We start from the raw sequence: 17,666 nt of genomic DNA on the forward strand, positions 1-17,666 counted from the left end.
GATATGAGTGGAGGGAGATGGGGCCGGTGGGTGAGTGGGGGAGAGGGGGGGGGTGGGGAGGGGGGGTTATTGGGGGGGGGGGGGTCGGGGAGGGGGGTGGTGGTGGGGGGTGGTGGTGGGGGTGGTGGGGAGGGGGGGTGGTGGGGGGGTGGGTTATTGGAGGGGGTTATTGGGGGGGGTGATTGATTTGGGGTGGGTTATTGGGGGTGGGTTATTGGGGGGGTTATTGGGGAGGGGGGGTATTGGGGGGGTGTTGGGGGGGAGGTTATTGGGGGGTGGGTTATTGGGGGTGGGTTATTGGGGAGGTGTTGGGGAGGGGGGGTATTGGGGGGGTTATTGGGGAGGGGGTGGGTTATTGGGGGGTTTGTTGGGGGCATGGTTTATTGGGGGGTGGGTTATTGGGGGGGGTTATTGGGAAGGGGGGTTTATTGGGGGGTGGGTTATTGGGTTGGGGGGTGTTGGGGAGGTGGGTTATTGGGGGGGTGGGTTATTGGGGTGGGTTATTGGGGTGTTATTGGGAGGGGGGGTTATTGGGGGGGTTGTTGGGGGGGTGGGTTATTGGGGGTGATTGATTTGGAGTGGGTTATTGGGGGGTGGGTTATTGGGGAGGGGGTGGGTTATTGGGGGGTGTTGGGGGGATGGGTTATTGGGGATGGGTTATTGAGGGATTATTGGGAGGGGGGGTTATTGGGGGGGTTATTGGAGGGGTGGGTTATTGGGGGTTATTGGGGGGGTGGTGGGGAGTGGGTTATTGGGGGGGTGGGTTACTGGGGGGGTGGGTTATTGGGGGACATTGATTTGGAGTGGGTTATTGGGGGTGGGTTATTGGGGGGTTATTGGGGGGTGGGTTATTGGGGGGGGTATTGGGGAAGGGGGTGATTGGGGGGGTTGTTGGGGGGTGGGTTATTGGGGAGGGGGTGATTGGGGGTGGGTTATTGGGGGGTTATTATGGGGGTGGTTTATTGGGATGGGGCTTATTGGGGGGGGTGATGGAGGTTGGGGAACACGCCCCCCCCCCCCCCCCAGAAGCACCACCCGGAGGGTTCAGGCCCCCCCCCAACCTCCCCATTATTTTGGGGAGGGGTCCCAAGCCCCCCCCCAGCATCCCCAGTGGGAATTTTATTTTGGGGGGGGGTCCTTGACGTCGTGTCTCCCCCCCCCAGGGCTGTGCACGCTGGCGCTGATGCTGGGGGGGGTCCTGGGGCTCCCCGACGCCCCCCCCCCCTCGCTCTGCGACCCCCGCGTGCTGGACAGATTCATCCTGGAGGCGCGCGACGCAGAGAGGGGGCTGGTGAGGGGGGGCCGGGGGGGGTTTGGGGGAAAATGGGGGGGTTTGGGGGAAATGGGGGGGTTGTGGGGTTATGGGGGAAATGGGGGGAGTGGGGGGATATAGGGGAAATGGGGGGGTATGGGGGAAATGGGGGGGTATAGGGGAAATGGGGGGGTTTGGGGGAAATGGGGTTATAGGGGAAATGGGGGGGTATGGGGGAAATGGGGGGGTTGTGGGGTTATGGGGGGGCCGGGGGGATTTAGGGGAAATGGGGGGGTATGGGGGAAATGGGGGGGTGGGGGGTATAGGGGAAATGGGGGGGGTGGGGGGTTATAGGGGAAATGGGGGGGTATGGGGTAAATGGGGGGGCTGGGGGGTTATAGGGGAAATGGGGGGGTTTGGGGGAAATGGGGGGGTTGTAGGGATATAGGGGAAATGGGGGAATACGGGGGAAATGGGGGGGTATGGGGATTTAGGGGAAATGGGGGGTTATGGGGTTATAGGGGAAAATGGGGGAATGGGGGGATATGGGGGGATATAGGGGAAATGGGGGGGATATGGGGATTTAGGGGAAATGGGGGAGTATAGGGGAAATGGGGGGGTATGGGGTTTTGGGGGGGCTGGGGGGGTTTGGGGGAAATGGGGGGGTTATGGGGTTATAGGGGAAAATGGGGAAATGGGGTTTGGGAGGGGTATAGGGGAAATGGGGGGAAATGGGGGGATATTGGGACATTTGGGGCCATTTGGGGCCATGGGATATAGGGGAAAATGAGGGGATGTGGGGATTTGGGGCCATTTGGGGACATTTGGGGACATTTGGGGACATTTGGGGACACGGGGGTCGGGGACACCCCAGGGGTGGGTGGCAGCGTCCCCGTGACCCCCCCCCCAGGCCAGCTGCGGCCCCCCCTGCGACCTGCCCGAGGCCGTGCCCGTCCCCGACCCCGGCGTCAACTTCAACGACTGGCGGCGGATGGACGTGAGTGGGGGAAATGGGGCGAAAACGGGCGATTTTGGGCAAAAGGGGAAAAAATGGGGTGAAACGGGAAAAATGGGGTGAAACGGGGGACGGGAATTGGGCAAAACGGGGGGAGCTGGGGGTGGGGTGGGGAGAAATTGGGAGAAAAGGAGCAATTGGGGGAAATGGGGTGGAATTGGGATAAATGGGGAGGAATTGGGCAAAATGGGGCAGAATTGGGCAAAATGGCAAAAAACGGGGTGAAACAGGAAAAATGGGGCGAAACGGGGGGAAATTGGGCAAAACAGGGGGGAGCTGGGGGTGGGATGGGGAGAAATTGGGAGAAAAGGAGCGATTGGGGGAAATGGGGTGAAACGGGGCGGAATTGGGCAAAATGGGGTGGAATTGGGCAAAACGGGAAAAAATGGGGTGAAACGGGAAAAATGGGGCAAAACGGGGGGAAATTGGGCAAAACAGGAGGGAGCTGGGGGTGGAATGGGGAGAAACTGGGAGAAAAGGAGCAATTGGGGGAAATGGGGTGAAATGGGGTGGAATTGGGCAAAACGGGGCGGAATTGGGCAAAACAGGAAAAAATGGGTTGAAATGGGAAAAAATGGGGTGAAACGGGAAAAATGGGGTGAAACGGGGGGAAATTGGGCAAAACAGGGGGGAGCTGGGGGTGGAGTGGGGAGAAATTGGGAGAAAAGGAGCGATTGGGGGAAATGGGGTGAAATAGGGAAAATGGGGGAAAAAAGGGAGTAATGGGGCAAAATGGGGTGAAAGGGGAAAAATGGGGGAAATGGGGTGAAACAGGGAAAAATGGGGCAAACTGGGGGGCTCCGGGAGGTGGGGGCTGCCCTGGGGGTCTCCCTGGTGTCCCCCTCCCCATGCTTGGTGTCCCCATGCCACCCCCCCCCATGTCCCCCAATGTCCCCAGACCCCCCCCAATGTCCCCCAGTGTCCCCAAATGACCCCCCCAATGTCCCCAAATGCCCCGCAATGTCCCCAAATGACCCCAACACCCCCACACCCTCCATGTCCCCCAATGTCCCCAAATGTCCCCCAATGTCCCCAAATGACCCCAAATGACCCCAAATGACCCCCACGCCCCCACCACGTCCCCCAGTGTCCCCCAAATGTCCCCCAAATGACCCCAAATGACCCCAAATGACCCCAAATGACCCCCAAGCTCCCCCCCACGTCCCCCCCCCGTCCCCTGACGGTGTCCCCAATCATCCCTGCAGGCGGGGGCGCGGGCGCACGAGGTGGGGGGGGGCCAGGCCGTGCTGGTGGCCGCCGTCCTGCGGGCGCGGGAGCTGCTGCGGGACCCCCGCCTGCGCCCCACCCTCGATCGCGCCTACAGCGCCGCGCGCAGCCTGGCCCACCTGCTGCAGGGGGTGCCCGCCCCGGTACGGGGGGCTTGGGGGGGTTTTGGGGGTCCTGGGGGGGGCCTGGAGGGGGTTGGGGGGGTTTTGGAGGGGGTTATGGGGGTCCTAGGGGGAGTTATGGGGGTCTTGGGGGGGTGAGAGGGGAGGTTATGGGGGTTGTGGGGGGGGTTATGGGGGTCTTGGAGGGGTCCTGGGGGGGTTATGGGGGTCTTGGCGGGGTCCTGGAGGGGGTTGGGGGGGTTTTGGAGGGGGTTATGGGGGTCCTGGGGGAGATTATGGGGGGGTTATGGGGGTCTTGGGGGGGTTATGGGGGTCTGGGAGGGGTCCTGGGGGGGTTATGGGGATCCTGGGGGGGTCCTGAGGGGGTTATGGGGGTCTTGGGGAGGTCCTGGATGGGGTTATGGGGCTCTTGGGGGTGGTTATGGGGGTCTTGGAGGGGTTATGGGGGAGTTATGGGGGTCCTGGGAGAGCCTTGGGGGTGGTTGTGGGGATCTTGGGGATGGTTATGGGGGTCTTGGGGGGGATTAGGGGGGTCCTGTGGGGAGTTATGGGGGTCCTGGGGGGGTTATGGGGGTCTTGGAGGGGTCCTGGGGGGGTTATGGGGATCCTGGGGGGGTCTTGGGGGGGTTATGGGGGTCTTGGGGAGGTCCTGGATGGAGTTATGGGGGTCCTGGGGGTGGTTATGGGGGACTTGGGGGGGATTAGGGGGGTCCTGGGGGCTTTTTGGGGTCCTGGGGTGAGGTTAGGGGGGTCCTGGGGGGGTTATGGGGGTCCTGGGGGAGATTATGGGGGGGTTATGGGGGTCTTGGGGGGGTTATGGGGGTCCTGGGGGGGTCCTGGGGGGGTTATGGGGGTCCTGGGGGTGGTTATGGGGGTCTTGGGGGGGTGAGAGGGGAGGTTATGGGGGTCTTGGGGGGGTTATGGGGGTCTTGGGGGGGGTCCTGGGGGGGGTTATGGCGGTCCTGGGGGGGGTTATTTGGGGTTATGGGGGTCGTGGGAGGTTACCGTGTGTCTCCGGGGGTGTCCAGATGGTTTTGGGGATCACCTCCGGGGGTCCTGACCCCCCCCTCCCCTTCCCCTTTTTTTCCCCAGCCCCCCCCCCCGCGCTGAGCCCCCCCCCGCGGTGGGGGTGCGGACGCTGGGGCGGCTGCTGGGGGTCCAGGGCAGCTTCCTACGGGGCAAGGTGCGCCTCCTGCTCGCCGAAACCTGCCCCCGGTGACCCCCCCGGGACCCCCCCGGGACCCCCACCAGGACACCGGGACCCCCCCAGGGACACCGGGACCCCAGGGGACACCAAGACCCCCATGGGGACACCGAGACCTCAATGGGGACACCAGGACCCTATGGGGACGCTGAGAACCCTCAGGGGACACCGGGACCCCCCCGGGACCCCCCCAGGACACCGAGACCCCCAAAAGGACACTGGGACCCCAGGGGACACCAGAATCCCCATGGGGACACCAGGACTTCAATGGGGACACTGGGACCCTCCCAATGGGACACCGGGACCCCCCCCGGGACCCCCACCGGCCACCGGGACCCCCATGGGGACACCGAGACCCCCCCAGGGGACACCGGGACCACGCCAGGACCCCCCCAGGACACCGGTCTGAGACCACCGGGACCCCCCCGAGGGACACCGGGACCCCCCTGGGGACACTGGGACCCCCCCAGTGACACCGAGACCCCTATGGGGGACACTGCGACCCCACTGGGACCCCCCTGGGGACACCAGGACCCCCACGGGGACACTGGGACCCCCCTGGGGACACCGGCTTGAGGTCACTGGGACCCCCCCAGGGACACCAGGACCCCCCTGGGGACACCAGGACCCCCCCAGTGACACTGGGACCCCCATGGGGCCACTGGGACCCCCACAGGGACACTGGCCTGAGGTCACTGGGACCCCCCCCAGTGACACCAGGACCCCCATGGGGACACTGGGACCCCCCCCAGTGACACTGGGACCCCACTGGGACCCCCCTGGGGACACTGGGACCCCCATGGGGACACTGGGACCCCCCCCCAAAAAAAAACTCCTCCTCCGGCTGCGGCAGCTCCTCCCGGGGCGTTGGACGTCCCGGCGGGTGATTGACAGCTGTCAATCATCTCCCCCCCACTCCTCCTCCTCCTCCTCCTCCTCCGGCGGCGGTGATTGACGGGCGCCCGACGAGTGATTGACAGCTGTCACTCAGGGGAGACGCAGCCCCCGCCCCCGTAACTTACGAGACTATTTATCAGCGCTGCCGTCTGGTGGACCCCCCCCCGGCACCGGGACCCCCCCTTTGTCACCCGGGACCCCCCCCATATCACCTGGGACCCCCCCTCATTGTCATCTGGGACCCCCCCTTGTCATTTGGGACCACCCCCTTGTCACCCTGGACCCCCCATGTCACCTGGGACCCCCCATAGCACCTGGGACCCCCCATTGTCACTTGAGACCCCCCCATATCACCTGGGACCCCCCCACATACCTGGGACCCCCCCCCATGTCACTTGGCCCCCCCCCCTTATCACCTGGGACCCCCATATCACCTGGGACCCCCCCTTATCACCTGGGACCCCCCCCTTGTCACCTGGGACCCCCCCCTTTTCACTTGAGCCCCCCCCTTTTGTCACCTGGGACCCCCCGTTATCACCTGAGCCCCCCCCTTGTAATTTGGGACTCCCCCACATACCTGGGACCACCCCTTATCACTTGAGACCCCCCCTTGTCATTGGGACCCCCCCCTTATCACCTGGGACCCCCCCCCCTTATCACCTGGGACCCCCCCCTTATCACCTGGGACCCTCCCCAAGTCACTTGGGGACCCCCCCTTGTCACTGGGACCCCCCCTTGTCACCTGGGACCCCCCCCATGTCACCTGCCCCCCCCCCCCCCCCCGTGTCCCCTCCCCGTGACCCCCCCGGGGTCAATGACCGGGGGCAGATAAGGGGTGGCCAGACCGGGTGGCGCCGAGGGGGGGGGGGCACCCATTTAGCCCCGCCCCTTCCCGCTAGCCACGCCCCTTCCCCATTTAGCCCCGCCCATTCCCGCAAGCCCCGCCTCCTCCCCCATAGGCCACGCCCCCTCCACCATAGGCCACGCCCCCTTTCTGTTGGGGGGGCAGAGTGGGGACGAGCGGTGGCAGAGGGGTGAGCGGGGCTGGGGGGGGGGGGGACACATGGAGGGGGGGGGCAATGGGGGTCGGGGGGGGCATGGGGGGGGCATGGGGGGGGGGGGCACCCACGGGGACACGGGGGGTGCCACGGGAGGCCGGGGGGGGGCAAAGTCCGGCTGGGGGCAAAGTCTGCAGCGTGGCTGGGGGGGGCTGCAGCCCCCTGGGACCCCCACAGGACCCCTCCCAGAGCCCCCCCCGGACCCTCCGGACCCCCCCGGGATCCCCTTGGACCCCCCCCAAGGGGACATTCCCCCCCCAGACCCCCCGTTAAACCCCTGGGAGCACCAGGGACCCCCCCAGGACCCCCCCAGGGACCCTCCTGACCCCCCCCGACCCCCCCAAGGACCCCCCTTGGACCCCCCCAGTGCCCCCCCCATGACCCCTCCCATGTGGACACCCCCAGAGACCCCCTTGAACCCCCCAAGGACCCCTCTGACCCCCCCAAGGGACCCTCCTGACCCCCCCAGGAACCCCTTGGACCCCCCCAGGGACCCCCCTGACCCCCCAGGGACCCCCCTGACCCCCCCAGGGACCCCTTGGACCCCCTCTGACCCCCCCAGCGACCCCCCTGACCCCCCCTTGGACCCCCCCAGCGCCCCCCCCGGACGATGGAGACCCTGAGACGCTGCTTCCATGGCCGGGTAATGACCCCCCCTGACCCCCCCCAAATGTGGACCCCCCCCCACGGTTCCGTGACCCCCCCTCTGGTTCCGTGACCCCCCCCCTGGTTCTGGGACCCCCCCCCCGGTGCCGGGACCCCCCCCCGGTGACGCGGAGCCCAGGTCCCGGCAGGGGGGGCGGTCGCCTACAGCCGCCACCGGGACCCCGAGGACGACCCTGGGGGGGGCCCCAGGGTGCTGCTGCCCCCCCCCAGGCCCCGCCCCCGGTCCAGGCCCCGCCCCCGGCCCCGCCCCTGGCTCCACCCACTCGCCGCCCTGGCTCTTGGCTCTGCCTCTGCCTTCCTGGCAGGTAGGTGTGGCTTGGCAGTGGCCACGCCCACCCCCCACATGGCCACGCCCACAGCGTGGCCACGCCCACAATGACCACGCCCACTCCCTAACCACGCCCATTCATGGCCACGCCCACTCCCAATGACCCCGCCCCCCCCCCAATCAGGGCTGCTGGTGGCCGGGCTGGGCCGCCCCACTTGCGGGGGCGGGGCGGGGGCGGGGCCTGATCCGGGTGGCCCCGCCCCCGAGGAGGCGGTGGGCGTGGCCAGCGCCGAAGCCCCGCCCACCTGGCCCCAGCTGCGGGAGCAGCTGCAGCGGCACCTGCGGGAGGAGCGCATCGAGGCCTGGGTGCGGTGAGCGACCTTTGACCCTTGACCCTTTGACCTTTGACCCCGTGACCCCTGACCTTTGACCCCCGCAGGGAGGTGGCTGCTGGCCCCCACGGCGCGGGCTCGGCGCGGGGTCAAGCGCTGGCCCGGGGGGTGCTGAGCGCCATGGGGGCCGCGGGGCTGAGCCGAGCCTGGAGCCGCCCCCAGCGCCTGCCCCTGCCCACGCGGTACGGGGGGGGGCAGGGGGCAGGGGTCACGGGGGGGTCAGGGGTCATGGGGAGGGGTCAGGGGTCAGGGGGAGGGTCAGGGGTCAGCAGGAGGGGTTGGGGTCAGGGGGAGGGGTCAGGGGGTCAGGGGGTCAGGGGGAGGGGTTGGAGTCAGGGGAGGGGTCAGGGGTCAGCAGGAGGGGTTGGGGTCAGGGGGAGGGGTCAGGGGTCATGGAAAAGGGTCAGGGGTCAGGGGGAGGGGTTGGGGTCAGGGGAGGGGTCAGGGGTCAGCAGGAGGGGTTGGGGTCAGGGGTCAGGAGTCAGGGGTCACGGGAAGGGTCAGGGGTCAGCAAGATGGGTCAGGGGGCATGGGGAGGGGTCGGGTGTCAGGGGTCAGGGGAGGTCTTGAGGGGTCACAGGGGTCAGAGGTCACAGGGGTCAGGAGTCACAGGGGTCAGGGGTCACAGGGGTCAGGGGTCACAGGGGTCAGGGGTCACAGGGGTCACAGGGGTCAGGGGTCAGGGGTGACAGGGGTCACCGGCGTCGGGGGTCTCAGGGGTGAGGAACCGGCCGCGGGGCTCAGGGGGCTGACGAGGAGGGGTAGGGGCCACGCCTGTCCCTGACCCTTGACCCCTGACCCTTGACCCCTGACCCTTGACCCCTGACCCCTCAGGGGGTCACCGCCCTCGCTGCTGTGGGTGGACGCGGCCGGGCGGGAGCTGGAGCGCCTCCGCCTCGACCCCGACGCCTTCTGCCCCTGGAGCGCCGCCGGGAACGTCACGGTGACCTTTGACCCTTGACCCCTGACCCCTGACCCCTGACCTCTGACCCCGCTGACCCCCCCGAAACCCGCAGGGGGAGCTGGTGTACGGGCACTACGGGCGCCCCCAGGACCTGGCGCTGCTGCGGGCGCGGGGGGTGACGCTGAGGGGGAGCCTCCTGCTGCTGCGCCTGGGGAGAGGGACCCCCGCCGCCAAGGTCTGGGGGGGGCAAGGACACCTGGGGGGGGGCTTTTGGGGGGGTTTGGGGGGGTTATGTGGTTCCCTGAGGGTCCTGGGGGGGACTTTGGGGGGTCCTGAGGGGGTCCTGGGGGTCCTGGGGGGGGCCTTGGGGGGGTTTGGGGTGGTCCTGGGGGGTCCTGGGGGGGCCCTAGGGGGCTTTGGGGGGGTCTCTATGGCTCCCTGGGGGTCCTGGGGGGCGCCTTGGGGGGGTTTGGGGGGGCTATGTGGTTCTCTGAGGGTCCTGGGGGGACTTTGTGGGGTCCTGGGGGGTCCTGGGGTGTCCTGGGGGGGTCCTGGGGGGCCCTGGGGGGCTTTGGGGGGGTCTCTATGGCTCTCTGGGGGTCCTGGGGGGGGCCTTGGGGGGGGTTGGGGGGGCTATGTGGTTCCCTGGGGGTCCTGGGGGGGTCCTGGGGGGTCCTGGGGGGTCTTAATGGGCCTTGGGGGGGGCTGGGGGGGCTATGTGGTTCCCTGGGGGTCCTGGTGGGGGCCTTGGGGGGGTCCTGGGGGTCTTGGAGGGGTTCTGGGGGGGGTCCTGGGGGTCCTGGAGGGGGTCCTGGGGGTCTTGGGAGAACCTGGGGAGGGTCCTGGGGGTCCTGGGGGGGGTCCTGGGGGGGTCGGTTTCTCAGGGGAGTTTTTTTTGGGGGGGTCCCACCCGTAGGTGGCGGCGGCGGAGGCGGTGGGGGCTGCGGGGGTGCTGCTGTACCCCGACCCCCAGGACACGGCCGGGCCGGGGGGGGCCCCGGCGCTGGGGGGGGACACGGCCGTGACGGTGCACGTGAGTTGGGGGGGTGGGGGGGCAAGGGGGGGGCATTTGGGGGGGGTTAAAAAGGGTTGGGGGGGATTTGGGGGGGGTTAAAAGGGGTTGGGGGGGATTTGGGGGGGCACGGGGGGGATTTAGGGGGGCACGGGGGCGATTTGGGGGGGAAACGGGGGGGGATCTGTGGTTTGGGGGGGTCACCGGGTGGGTATGGGGGGGGTCTCTGCACTTGGGGGGGGGATTTGGGGGGGGTCTCTGTGTTTGGGGGGGATTTGGGGGGGGTTAATGGGAGGTTGGGGGCTCCAATGGGGCCTGGGGGGGGGTCATAAAGGGGGGGGAGGTCGCCTGACACGTGTCCCCCCCCCAGGTGCAGGAGGGCGCGGGGGACCCCTACAGCCGGGGCTTCCCCTCCTTCACCGCCCACGCCCCCCCCCGGCGCCCCCCCGGGCTGCCCCGCATCCCCGTGCAGCCCCTGAGCGCCGCCACCGCCACCCGACTGCTCCGGTACGGCCCCCCCCCCCGGGACCAGGGACCCCCCCCTTGTCACCTGGGACCCCCCCCTTATCACTTGTGACCCCCCCCCATCACATACAACCCCCCCTTGTCACCAGGGACCCCCCCCTTAATCTCCTGGGACCACCCCCTTATCACCTAGGTGCCCCCCCTTATCGCTTGTGCCCCCCCCTTTATCACCTGGGACCCCCCCTTGTCACCTGGGTGCCCCCCCTTATCAACTCAGTGCCCCCCCCTTATCACTTTTGACCCCCCCCCATCACATATCACCCCCCCCCCTTATCACCTGGGGCCCCCCCCTTACCTCCTGGGTGCCCCCCCTTATCACCCATGCCCCCCCTTATCACCTCTCCCCCCCTTATCACCTCGCCCCCCCCTTATCAGGGAGCTGGGGGGGCCTCGGGCACCCTGGGGGCTGCGGCTCCGTGCCCCGGGGGGGCGCCGGCTGCGGCTGAGCGTGGGGGGGGGCACGGCGCCGGGGACCCTCGTCAGCGTCTTCGGGGCCCTGGAGGGGCGGCTGGAGCCCGGTGAGGGGGCGTGGCCACCGGAGGGGGCGTGGTCAAAGTGGGCGTGGTCGCCGGAGGGGGCGTGGCCAGGGTGGGGGCGGGGGGTGGGGTTAATTTGGGGGGGGTGGCAGGAGGAGGGGGCTGTGGAGGGGATGCTAGAGCCTGGGGAGGGGGCGTGGCCATCTGGAGGGGGCGTGGTCAAGTGGGCGCGGTCTAGGGGTGGGCGTGGCATAGGTAGGGGCGTGGTCAAGTGGGTGTGGTCATCGGAGGGGGCGTGGTCATGGTGGGGGCCGGGGCCAAATGGGTTCAAGGGGCGTGGCCAATGAGGGCGGGGTTAAAGGGGGGTGGGGCAAATGGGGGTGTGGCTGAATGGGGCGTGGCTAAAGGGGGTGTGGTTAAAGGGGGGGCTAAAGGGGGCGTGGTCATTGTGGGCGTGGCCAATGGGGGTGGGGGATGATTTGGGGGCGTGGCTTGTATGAGGGCGTGGCCTGGCGTCGAGGAGGCGTGGCTGCCGATCCCCTGGAGGAGGGGGGCGGGAGCGTGGCTCGGGGGCGTGTCCCCTCCCGAGCCCCGCCCCCTTTTTTTTTTTTTTTTTTAAATTTTCCCGTGGCCCCGCCCCCAGACCGTTACGTCATCGTGGGGGCGCGCCGTGATTCGCTGGGGCCGGGGGCGGCGGCCTCGGGGGTGGGCACGGCCCTGCTGCTGGAGCTGGCGCGCGTCTTCGCCGCCATGGGGCGGGACGGTGAGGGCGGGGCCAAAGGGGGCGTGGCCAACCGAGGGGGCGTGGCCACCTGGAGGGGGCGTGGCCAGGGTGGGGGCAGGGGGTGGGGTTAATTGGGGGGGTGTGGCAGGAGGAGGGGGCCCTGGAGGGGGGGCTGGAGACCAGGGAGGGGGCGTGGCCTCCGGAGGGGGCGCGGTCAAGTGGGCGTGGTCAAATGAGTGGGCGTGGTCAAGTGGGCGGGGCCTGTATGGGTGTGGTCCCTTGGGGGCGGGGTCACAGGGGTAAAGGGGAGGGGCCAGGGGTGGTGTCAGAGGTGCCCCCCCCCCCCAGTGTCCCCGTGTCAGCCCAGTTTGCTCCCAGTACAATCCCAGTTTGTTCCCAGTCCAACCCCAGTTTCCTCCCAGTGCCATCCCAGTTCCCTCCCAGTCCAACCCCAGTTTGTTCCCAGTCCACCCCAATTTCCTCCCAGTCCACCCCAGTTCCCTCCCAGTTCCACCCCAGTTCCCTCCCAGTCCATCCCAGTTTCCTCCCAGTCCACCCCAGTTTCCTCCCAGTCCACCCCAGTTTCCTCCCAGTCCAACCCAGTTCCCTCCCAGTTCCACCCCAGTTTGTTCCCAGTCCACCCCAGTTTCCTCCCCGTTCAACCCCAGTTCCCTCCCAGTGCCACCCCAGTTCCCTCCCAGTCCACCCCAGTTTCCTCCCCGTCCAACCCCAGTTTGTTCCCAGTTCCATCCCAATTTCCTCCCAGTTCCATCCCAGTTTCCTCCCATTCCACCCCAGTTCCCTCCCAGTCCACCCCAGTTCCCTCCCATTCCACCCCAGTTCCCTCCCAGTCCACCCCAGTTCCCTCCCAGTTCCATCCCAGTTCCCCCCCAGGCTTCCAGCTCCGCCGCTCTCTGCTCTTCGTCAGCTGGGACGGGGGCGAATTCGGGCACCTGGGGGCCACCGAGTGGCTGGAGGTGGGCGCGTGTCCCCCCCCCGTGACCCCCACGACCCCCCAGGACCCCCCCAGGACCCCCAGGACCCCCCCCAAAAAATCCCCCCCCCATTTTTCTGCCCCCCCCAGGGGTACCCCTCCCTCCTGCACACCAAAGCAGCCGCCTACATCAGCCTGGACCAGGCGGTGCTGGGTGAGCCCCCCCCCCCCGCGCCCCCCCCACCCCCCCCAGCACCTTGGGGACCCTTTTTGGGGACCCCCCCACCCCAAAAAATCACCCCCCCCCCCCAAAAGGTGGCGACCGCCTGGTGGCCCGCAGCAGCCCAGTGCTGGTCACCCTCATCGAGAGCGCCCTGCGCCAGGTGGGTGGCACCCGGTGACCCCCCCCCCTTGGTGACACGAGTGTCACCCCCCCCCCCCCAAAATAATGTCCCCCCCCCCAGGTTGACAGCCCCAATGAGAACGGGAAGAGCCTCTTCGAGCAGGTGGCGCGGCCGGGGCGCGCGTGGCAGAGCGACGTGTGAGTCCCCAAATGTCCCCTTTTTTATTTGGGGGGGGGGGACACACCCCAAAATGTCACCCCCCCCCCCCCTCGGTGTCACCTTGTCACCCCCCCCCCCAGGATCCGCCCGCTGTCCCCCGAGAGCGGCGCCTACCCCTTCACCGCCGCCGCCGGGGTGCCCGCCCTGGAGCTGTGCTTCGATGAGGTGGCCCCGATGTCCCCAATGTCCCCCCCCAATGTCCCCATGTCCCCCCCCCAATGTCCCCAATGTCCCCCTGTCCTCCCCTTGTCCCCATGTCCCCCCCGTGACCCCAATGTCCCCCCAATGTCCCCATGTCCCCCCAATGTCCCCCAATGTCCCCCCAATGTCCCCATGTCCCCCAATGTCCCCCCATGCCCCCCCGTGACCCCAATGTCCCCAATGTCCCCAAACCCCCCCCAATGTCCCCAATGTCCCCAAGTCCCCAATGATGTCCCCAACGTCCCCCCTTGTCCCACACCCCCCCCTTGTCCCCCCCTTGTCCCCCCCTTGTCCCCCCCTTGTCCCCATGCCCCCCCCGGTCCCCAAGTCCCCAATGATGTCCCCAACCCCCCCCTGGTCCCCACGACCCCCCCCCCTTGTCCCCACGACCCCCCCCTTGTCCCCCCCTTGCCCCCACGACCCCCCCCTTGTCCCCCCCTTGTCCCCCCTTGTCCGCATGCCCCCCCCGGTCCCCAAGTCCCCAATGATGTCCCCAATGTCCCCCCTTGTCCCCAACCCCCCCCTTGCCCCCACGACCCCCCCCCTTGTCCCCACGACCCCCCCCTTGTCCCCACGACCCCCCCCCGGCTGACCCCATCGCCACCCCCCCCCCAGGCCCCCGGGGGGGGGTCTCGGGCGGCCTTGGGGACCCGCGAGGACACCGTGGGGCGGCTGCAGGGGCGGCTGCGGGGGCGGCTGCCGGCGGTGGCCCGGGCGGTGGCCGCGGTGGCCACCGAGCTGCTGCTGCGCCTGGCCCACGACCCCCGCCTGCCCCTCGACCCCGGCGCCCTGGGGGACGCCCTGCTCAGACGCCTGGCGCCCCTCCAGGTGGGACTGGGGGGGACTGGGAGGGACTGGGGGGGCACTGGGAGGGACTGGGGGGGCACTGGGGGGGACTGGAGGGGACTGGGAGGGTGATGGGGGGGGATTGGGAGGGACTGGGAGGGACTGGGAGGGTGATGGGGGGGTGATGGGGGGGTGATGGGAGGGACTGGGAGGGTGATAGGGGGGACTGGGAGGGACTGGGAGGGAACTGGGAGGGACTGGGAGCATGATAGAGGGGATTGGGAAGCACTGGGAGGGAACTGGGAGGCACTGGGAGGGACTGGGAGGATGTCCCCATGTCCCTGTGTCCCCAGGCACAGGGGGTGTCCCTGCAGGGGCTGTACTGGGGGTGATGTCCCCATGTCCCCACGATGTCCCCAATGTCCCCAATGTCCCCAATGTCCCCAGGCGCGGGGGGTGTCCCTGCAGGGGCTGTACTCGGGGTGATGTCCCCATGTCCCCACGATGTCCCCAATGTCCCCAATGTCCCCAATGTCCCCAGGCGCGGGGGGTGTCCCTGCAGGGGCTGTACTCGGGGTGATGTCCCCATGTCCCCACGATGTCCCCAATGTCCCCAATGTCCCCAGGCGCGGGGGGTGTCCCTGCAGGGGCTGTACTCGGGGTGATGTCCCCATGTCCCCACGATGTCCCCAATGTCCCCAATGTCCCCAGGCGCGGGGGGTGTCCCTGCAGGGGCTGTACTCGGGGTGATGTCCCCATGTCCCCACGATGTCCCCAATGTCCCCAATGTCCCCAGGCGCGGGGGGTGTCCCTGCAGGGGCTGTACTCTGCCCGCGGGGACGTCGCCCGAGCGGCCGCGCGGCTGCGCCAGGAGCTGGAGGGCTCCGAGGGCTCCAACGAGCGCCTCAACCGCGGCTTCAACGCCCGCATCATGGCCGTGGGTGCCCCCGGCCCCCACCCCGGCCCTGTCCCTGTCCCCGTCCCCATTAACCCCATCCGTGTCCCCATTGACCCTGTCACTGTCCCCATTAACCCTGTCCCCATTCCCATTAACCCCATTCCTGTCCCCATTAACCCTGTCCCCATTGACCCTGTCCCCATTGACCCCATCCATGACCCCATTGACCCTGGCCCTGTCCCCATTGACCCTGTCCTGTCCCTGTCCCCGTCCCCATTAACCTCATCCCTGTCCCCATTGACCCTGTCCCTGTCCCTATACCCGTCCCCATTGACCCCATCCCTGTCCCCATTGACCCTGTCACTGTCCCCATTGACCCTGTCCCCATTCCCATTAACCCCATTCCTGTTCCCATTAACCCTGTCCCCATTGACCCCATCCATGACCCCATTGACCCCACCCGTGTCCCCATTAACCCTGGCCCTGTCCCTATACCCGTCCCCATTGACCCCATCCATGTCCCCATTGACCCTGTCCCCATCCCCACTGACCCCGTCCCTGTCCCCATTAACCCCATCCCCATTGACCCCATCCATGTCCCCATTGACCCTGTCCCTGTCCCCATTAACCCTGTCCCCATTGACCCCATCCGTGACCCCATTGACCCTGTCCCTGTCCCCATTAACCCCGTCCCTGTCCCCATTGACCCTGTCTCCATTCCCATTGACCCTGTCCCTGTCCCTGTCCCCATCCCTGTCCCTGTCCCCATTAACCCTGTCCCTGTTCCTGTCCCCATTGACCCTGACCCTGTCCCTGTCCCCATTAACCCCATCCTTGTCCCCACTGACCCCACTGACCCTGTCCCCACTGACCCCATCCCCATTGACCCCATCTGTGTCCCCATTGACCACATCCCCATTGAACCCTGTCCCTGTCCCTGTCCCCGTCCCTGTCCCCATTGACCCCGTCCATGTCCCCATTAACCCCATCCCTGTCCCCATTGACCCTGTCCCCATCCCAATCCCTGTCCCCATTAACCTTGTCCCCAATGACCCCGTCCCCACTGCCCCCACCCCGACCCCACTGACGCCGTCCCCGTCCCCGTCCCCAGGCGGAGGCCTCGCTGCTGTCCCCATTCGTGTCCCCGTTGGCCGCCCCCTTCCGCCACGTCCTGCTGGGCCGGGGGGGGCACACGCTGCCCGCGCTGGCGGCCGAGCTGGGGGGGGGACAGGGGGGGACAGCGGGGGGGACACGGGGACACCTCCGCCTGCGCCTGGCCCTATTAGCCTGGACCCTACAGGGCACGGCCGGGGCGCTGGCGGGGGACGCGTGGGGCCGGGGGGAGGCGTGGGACCGCCGGGGGGGGGGGGACAATGGGGACAATGGGGACGGTTGGGACTATGGGGACAGTGGGGGCGGGTGGGGGCAGGGGGACAATGGGGACGTGGGGGCTGCCTGGGAGTATGGGGACGGGTGGGGTCCCGGGGACGGTGGGGACGTCGGGGATATTTGGGATTATGGGGACGGTGGGGGCGGCGGGGGCAGTGGGGTCAATGGGGTCAATGGGGACATTGGGGTAAAGGGGGTCAATGGGGTCAACGGGGTCAATGGGGACATTGGGGTTGATGGGGGTCAATGGGGACATTAGGGTCAATGGGGACATTGGGGTCAATGGGGTCAGTGGGGTCAATGGGGTCAACAGGGTCAATGGGGACATTGGGGTCGGTGGGGGCAATGGGGTCAACGAGGTCAATGGGGTTAATGGGGACATTGGGGACATTGGGGTCGATGGGGGTCAATGGGGACATTAGGGTCAATGGGGTCAATGGGGACATTGGGGTCAGTGGGGTCAGTGGGGTCAATGGGGTCAATGGGGTCAACGGGGTCAATGGGGTCAGTGGGGTCAACGAGGTCAATGGGGTCAATGGGGTTAATGGGGTCAACGAGGTCAATGGGGTCAGTGGGGTCAATGGGGTCAGTGGGGTCAATGGGGTCAATGGGGTCAGTGGGGTCAATGGGGTCAGTGGGGACCCCCAGGGCCCCCCCCGGCACCTCGGGGCCCCCCTGAGCCACCGGTGGGCGGGGCTCTGTGGCGGAGAGGCCCCGCCCCCTCATTTGCATGGAGGCGTGGCTTTTGTCGGCCCCGGCTTTGGGCCATAATTTAATAAAATCGGTAAAAAATAAAAAATGATAAAAAAAAGAAACGCGTGCGCGGGGCCCCGCCCTCCCCAGGCCACGCCTACCTGAGGCCACGCCCCCCACCCGATAGCACCCTGGCCCCGCCCCCTTTTAGTCCAATGGGCGGGGCGAGGGGCGGGGCCAAGGGGTGTGACATCATCGGGTAGCACCGTGGGGGGGGGTTATGACGTCACGGGGGGGCAGCCATCTTGGGCGGCCATCTTGGGCGGCCATCTTGGTGGCAGCCATTTTGGTCACGGCCATCTTGGGGCAGCCATCTTGGGTAGCCATATTGGGGCGGCCATTTTGGTGACGGCCATCTTGATGACGGCCATCTTGGGGCGGCCATCTTGGGGTGTCCATC

General features: G+C 67.9%; 2 protein-coding genes across 2 annotated transcripts; both read left to right on the top strand.

Moving 5' to 3' along the window:
• The first annotated feature begins 6 nt into the window (after positions 1-6).
• EPO (erythropoietin) lies at positions 7-5,367 on the top strand. The gene is made up of 5 exons (XM_084540381.1): positions 7-30; positions 1,164-1,291; positions 2,163-2,249; positions 3,473-3,637; positions 4,710-5,367. The coding sequence occupies exons 1-5, from the start codon at positions 18-20 to the stop codon at positions 4,833-4,835; spliced, it is 519 nt and encodes a 172-aa protein (XP_084396507.1). The 5' UTR covers positions 7-17; the 3' UTR covers positions 4,836-5,367.
• A 1,336-nt stretch (positions 5,368-6,703) lies between these two features.
• TFR2 (transferrin receptor 2) lies at positions 6,704-17,469 on the top strand (the record flags this gene model as incomplete). The annotated part of the gene is made up of 20 exons (XM_084540378.1): positions 6,704-6,751; positions 7,371-7,418; positions 7,560-7,746; positions 7,894-8,080; positions 8,149-8,283; positions 8,936-9,044; positions 9,118-9,240; positions 9,922-10,038; positions 10,388-10,524; positions 10,918-11,060; positions 11,662-11,781; positions 12,637-12,719; positions 12,827-12,890; positions 12,992-13,059; positions 13,141-13,217; positions 13,320-13,404; positions 14,056-14,268; positions 15,023-15,163; positions 16,236-16,597; positions 17,418-17,469. Exons 2-20 carry the CDS (start codon positions 7,386-7,388, stop codon positions 17,467-17,469), a joined length of 2,436 nt encoding a protein of 811 aa, XP_084396504.1. The 5' UTR covers positions 6,704-6,751; positions 7,371-7,385.
• Between the last annotated feature and the right edge of the window lie 197 nt (positions 17,470-17,666).

Source organism: Aythya ferina, assembly GCF_964211825.1.
Source record: "Aythya ferina genome assembly, contig: HAP1_SCAFFOLD_528, whole genome shotgun sequence".
NCBI lineage: Eukaryota > Metazoa > Chordata > Aves > Anseriformes > Anatidae > Aythya > Aythya ferina.

Excerpts from the sequence above, each read along its gene's own strand:
- EPO (XM_084540381.1), top strand. Across the intron at positions 2,250-3,472 it reads ACGACTGGCGGCGGATGGAC|GCGGGGGCGCGGGCGCACGA; the intron begins GTGAGTGGGGGA and ends TCATCCCTGCAG. Across the intron at positions 3,638-4,709 it reads TGCAGGGGGTGCCCGCCCCG|CCCCCCCCCCGCGCTGAGCC; the intron begins GTACGGGGGGCT and ends TTTTTCCCCAGC.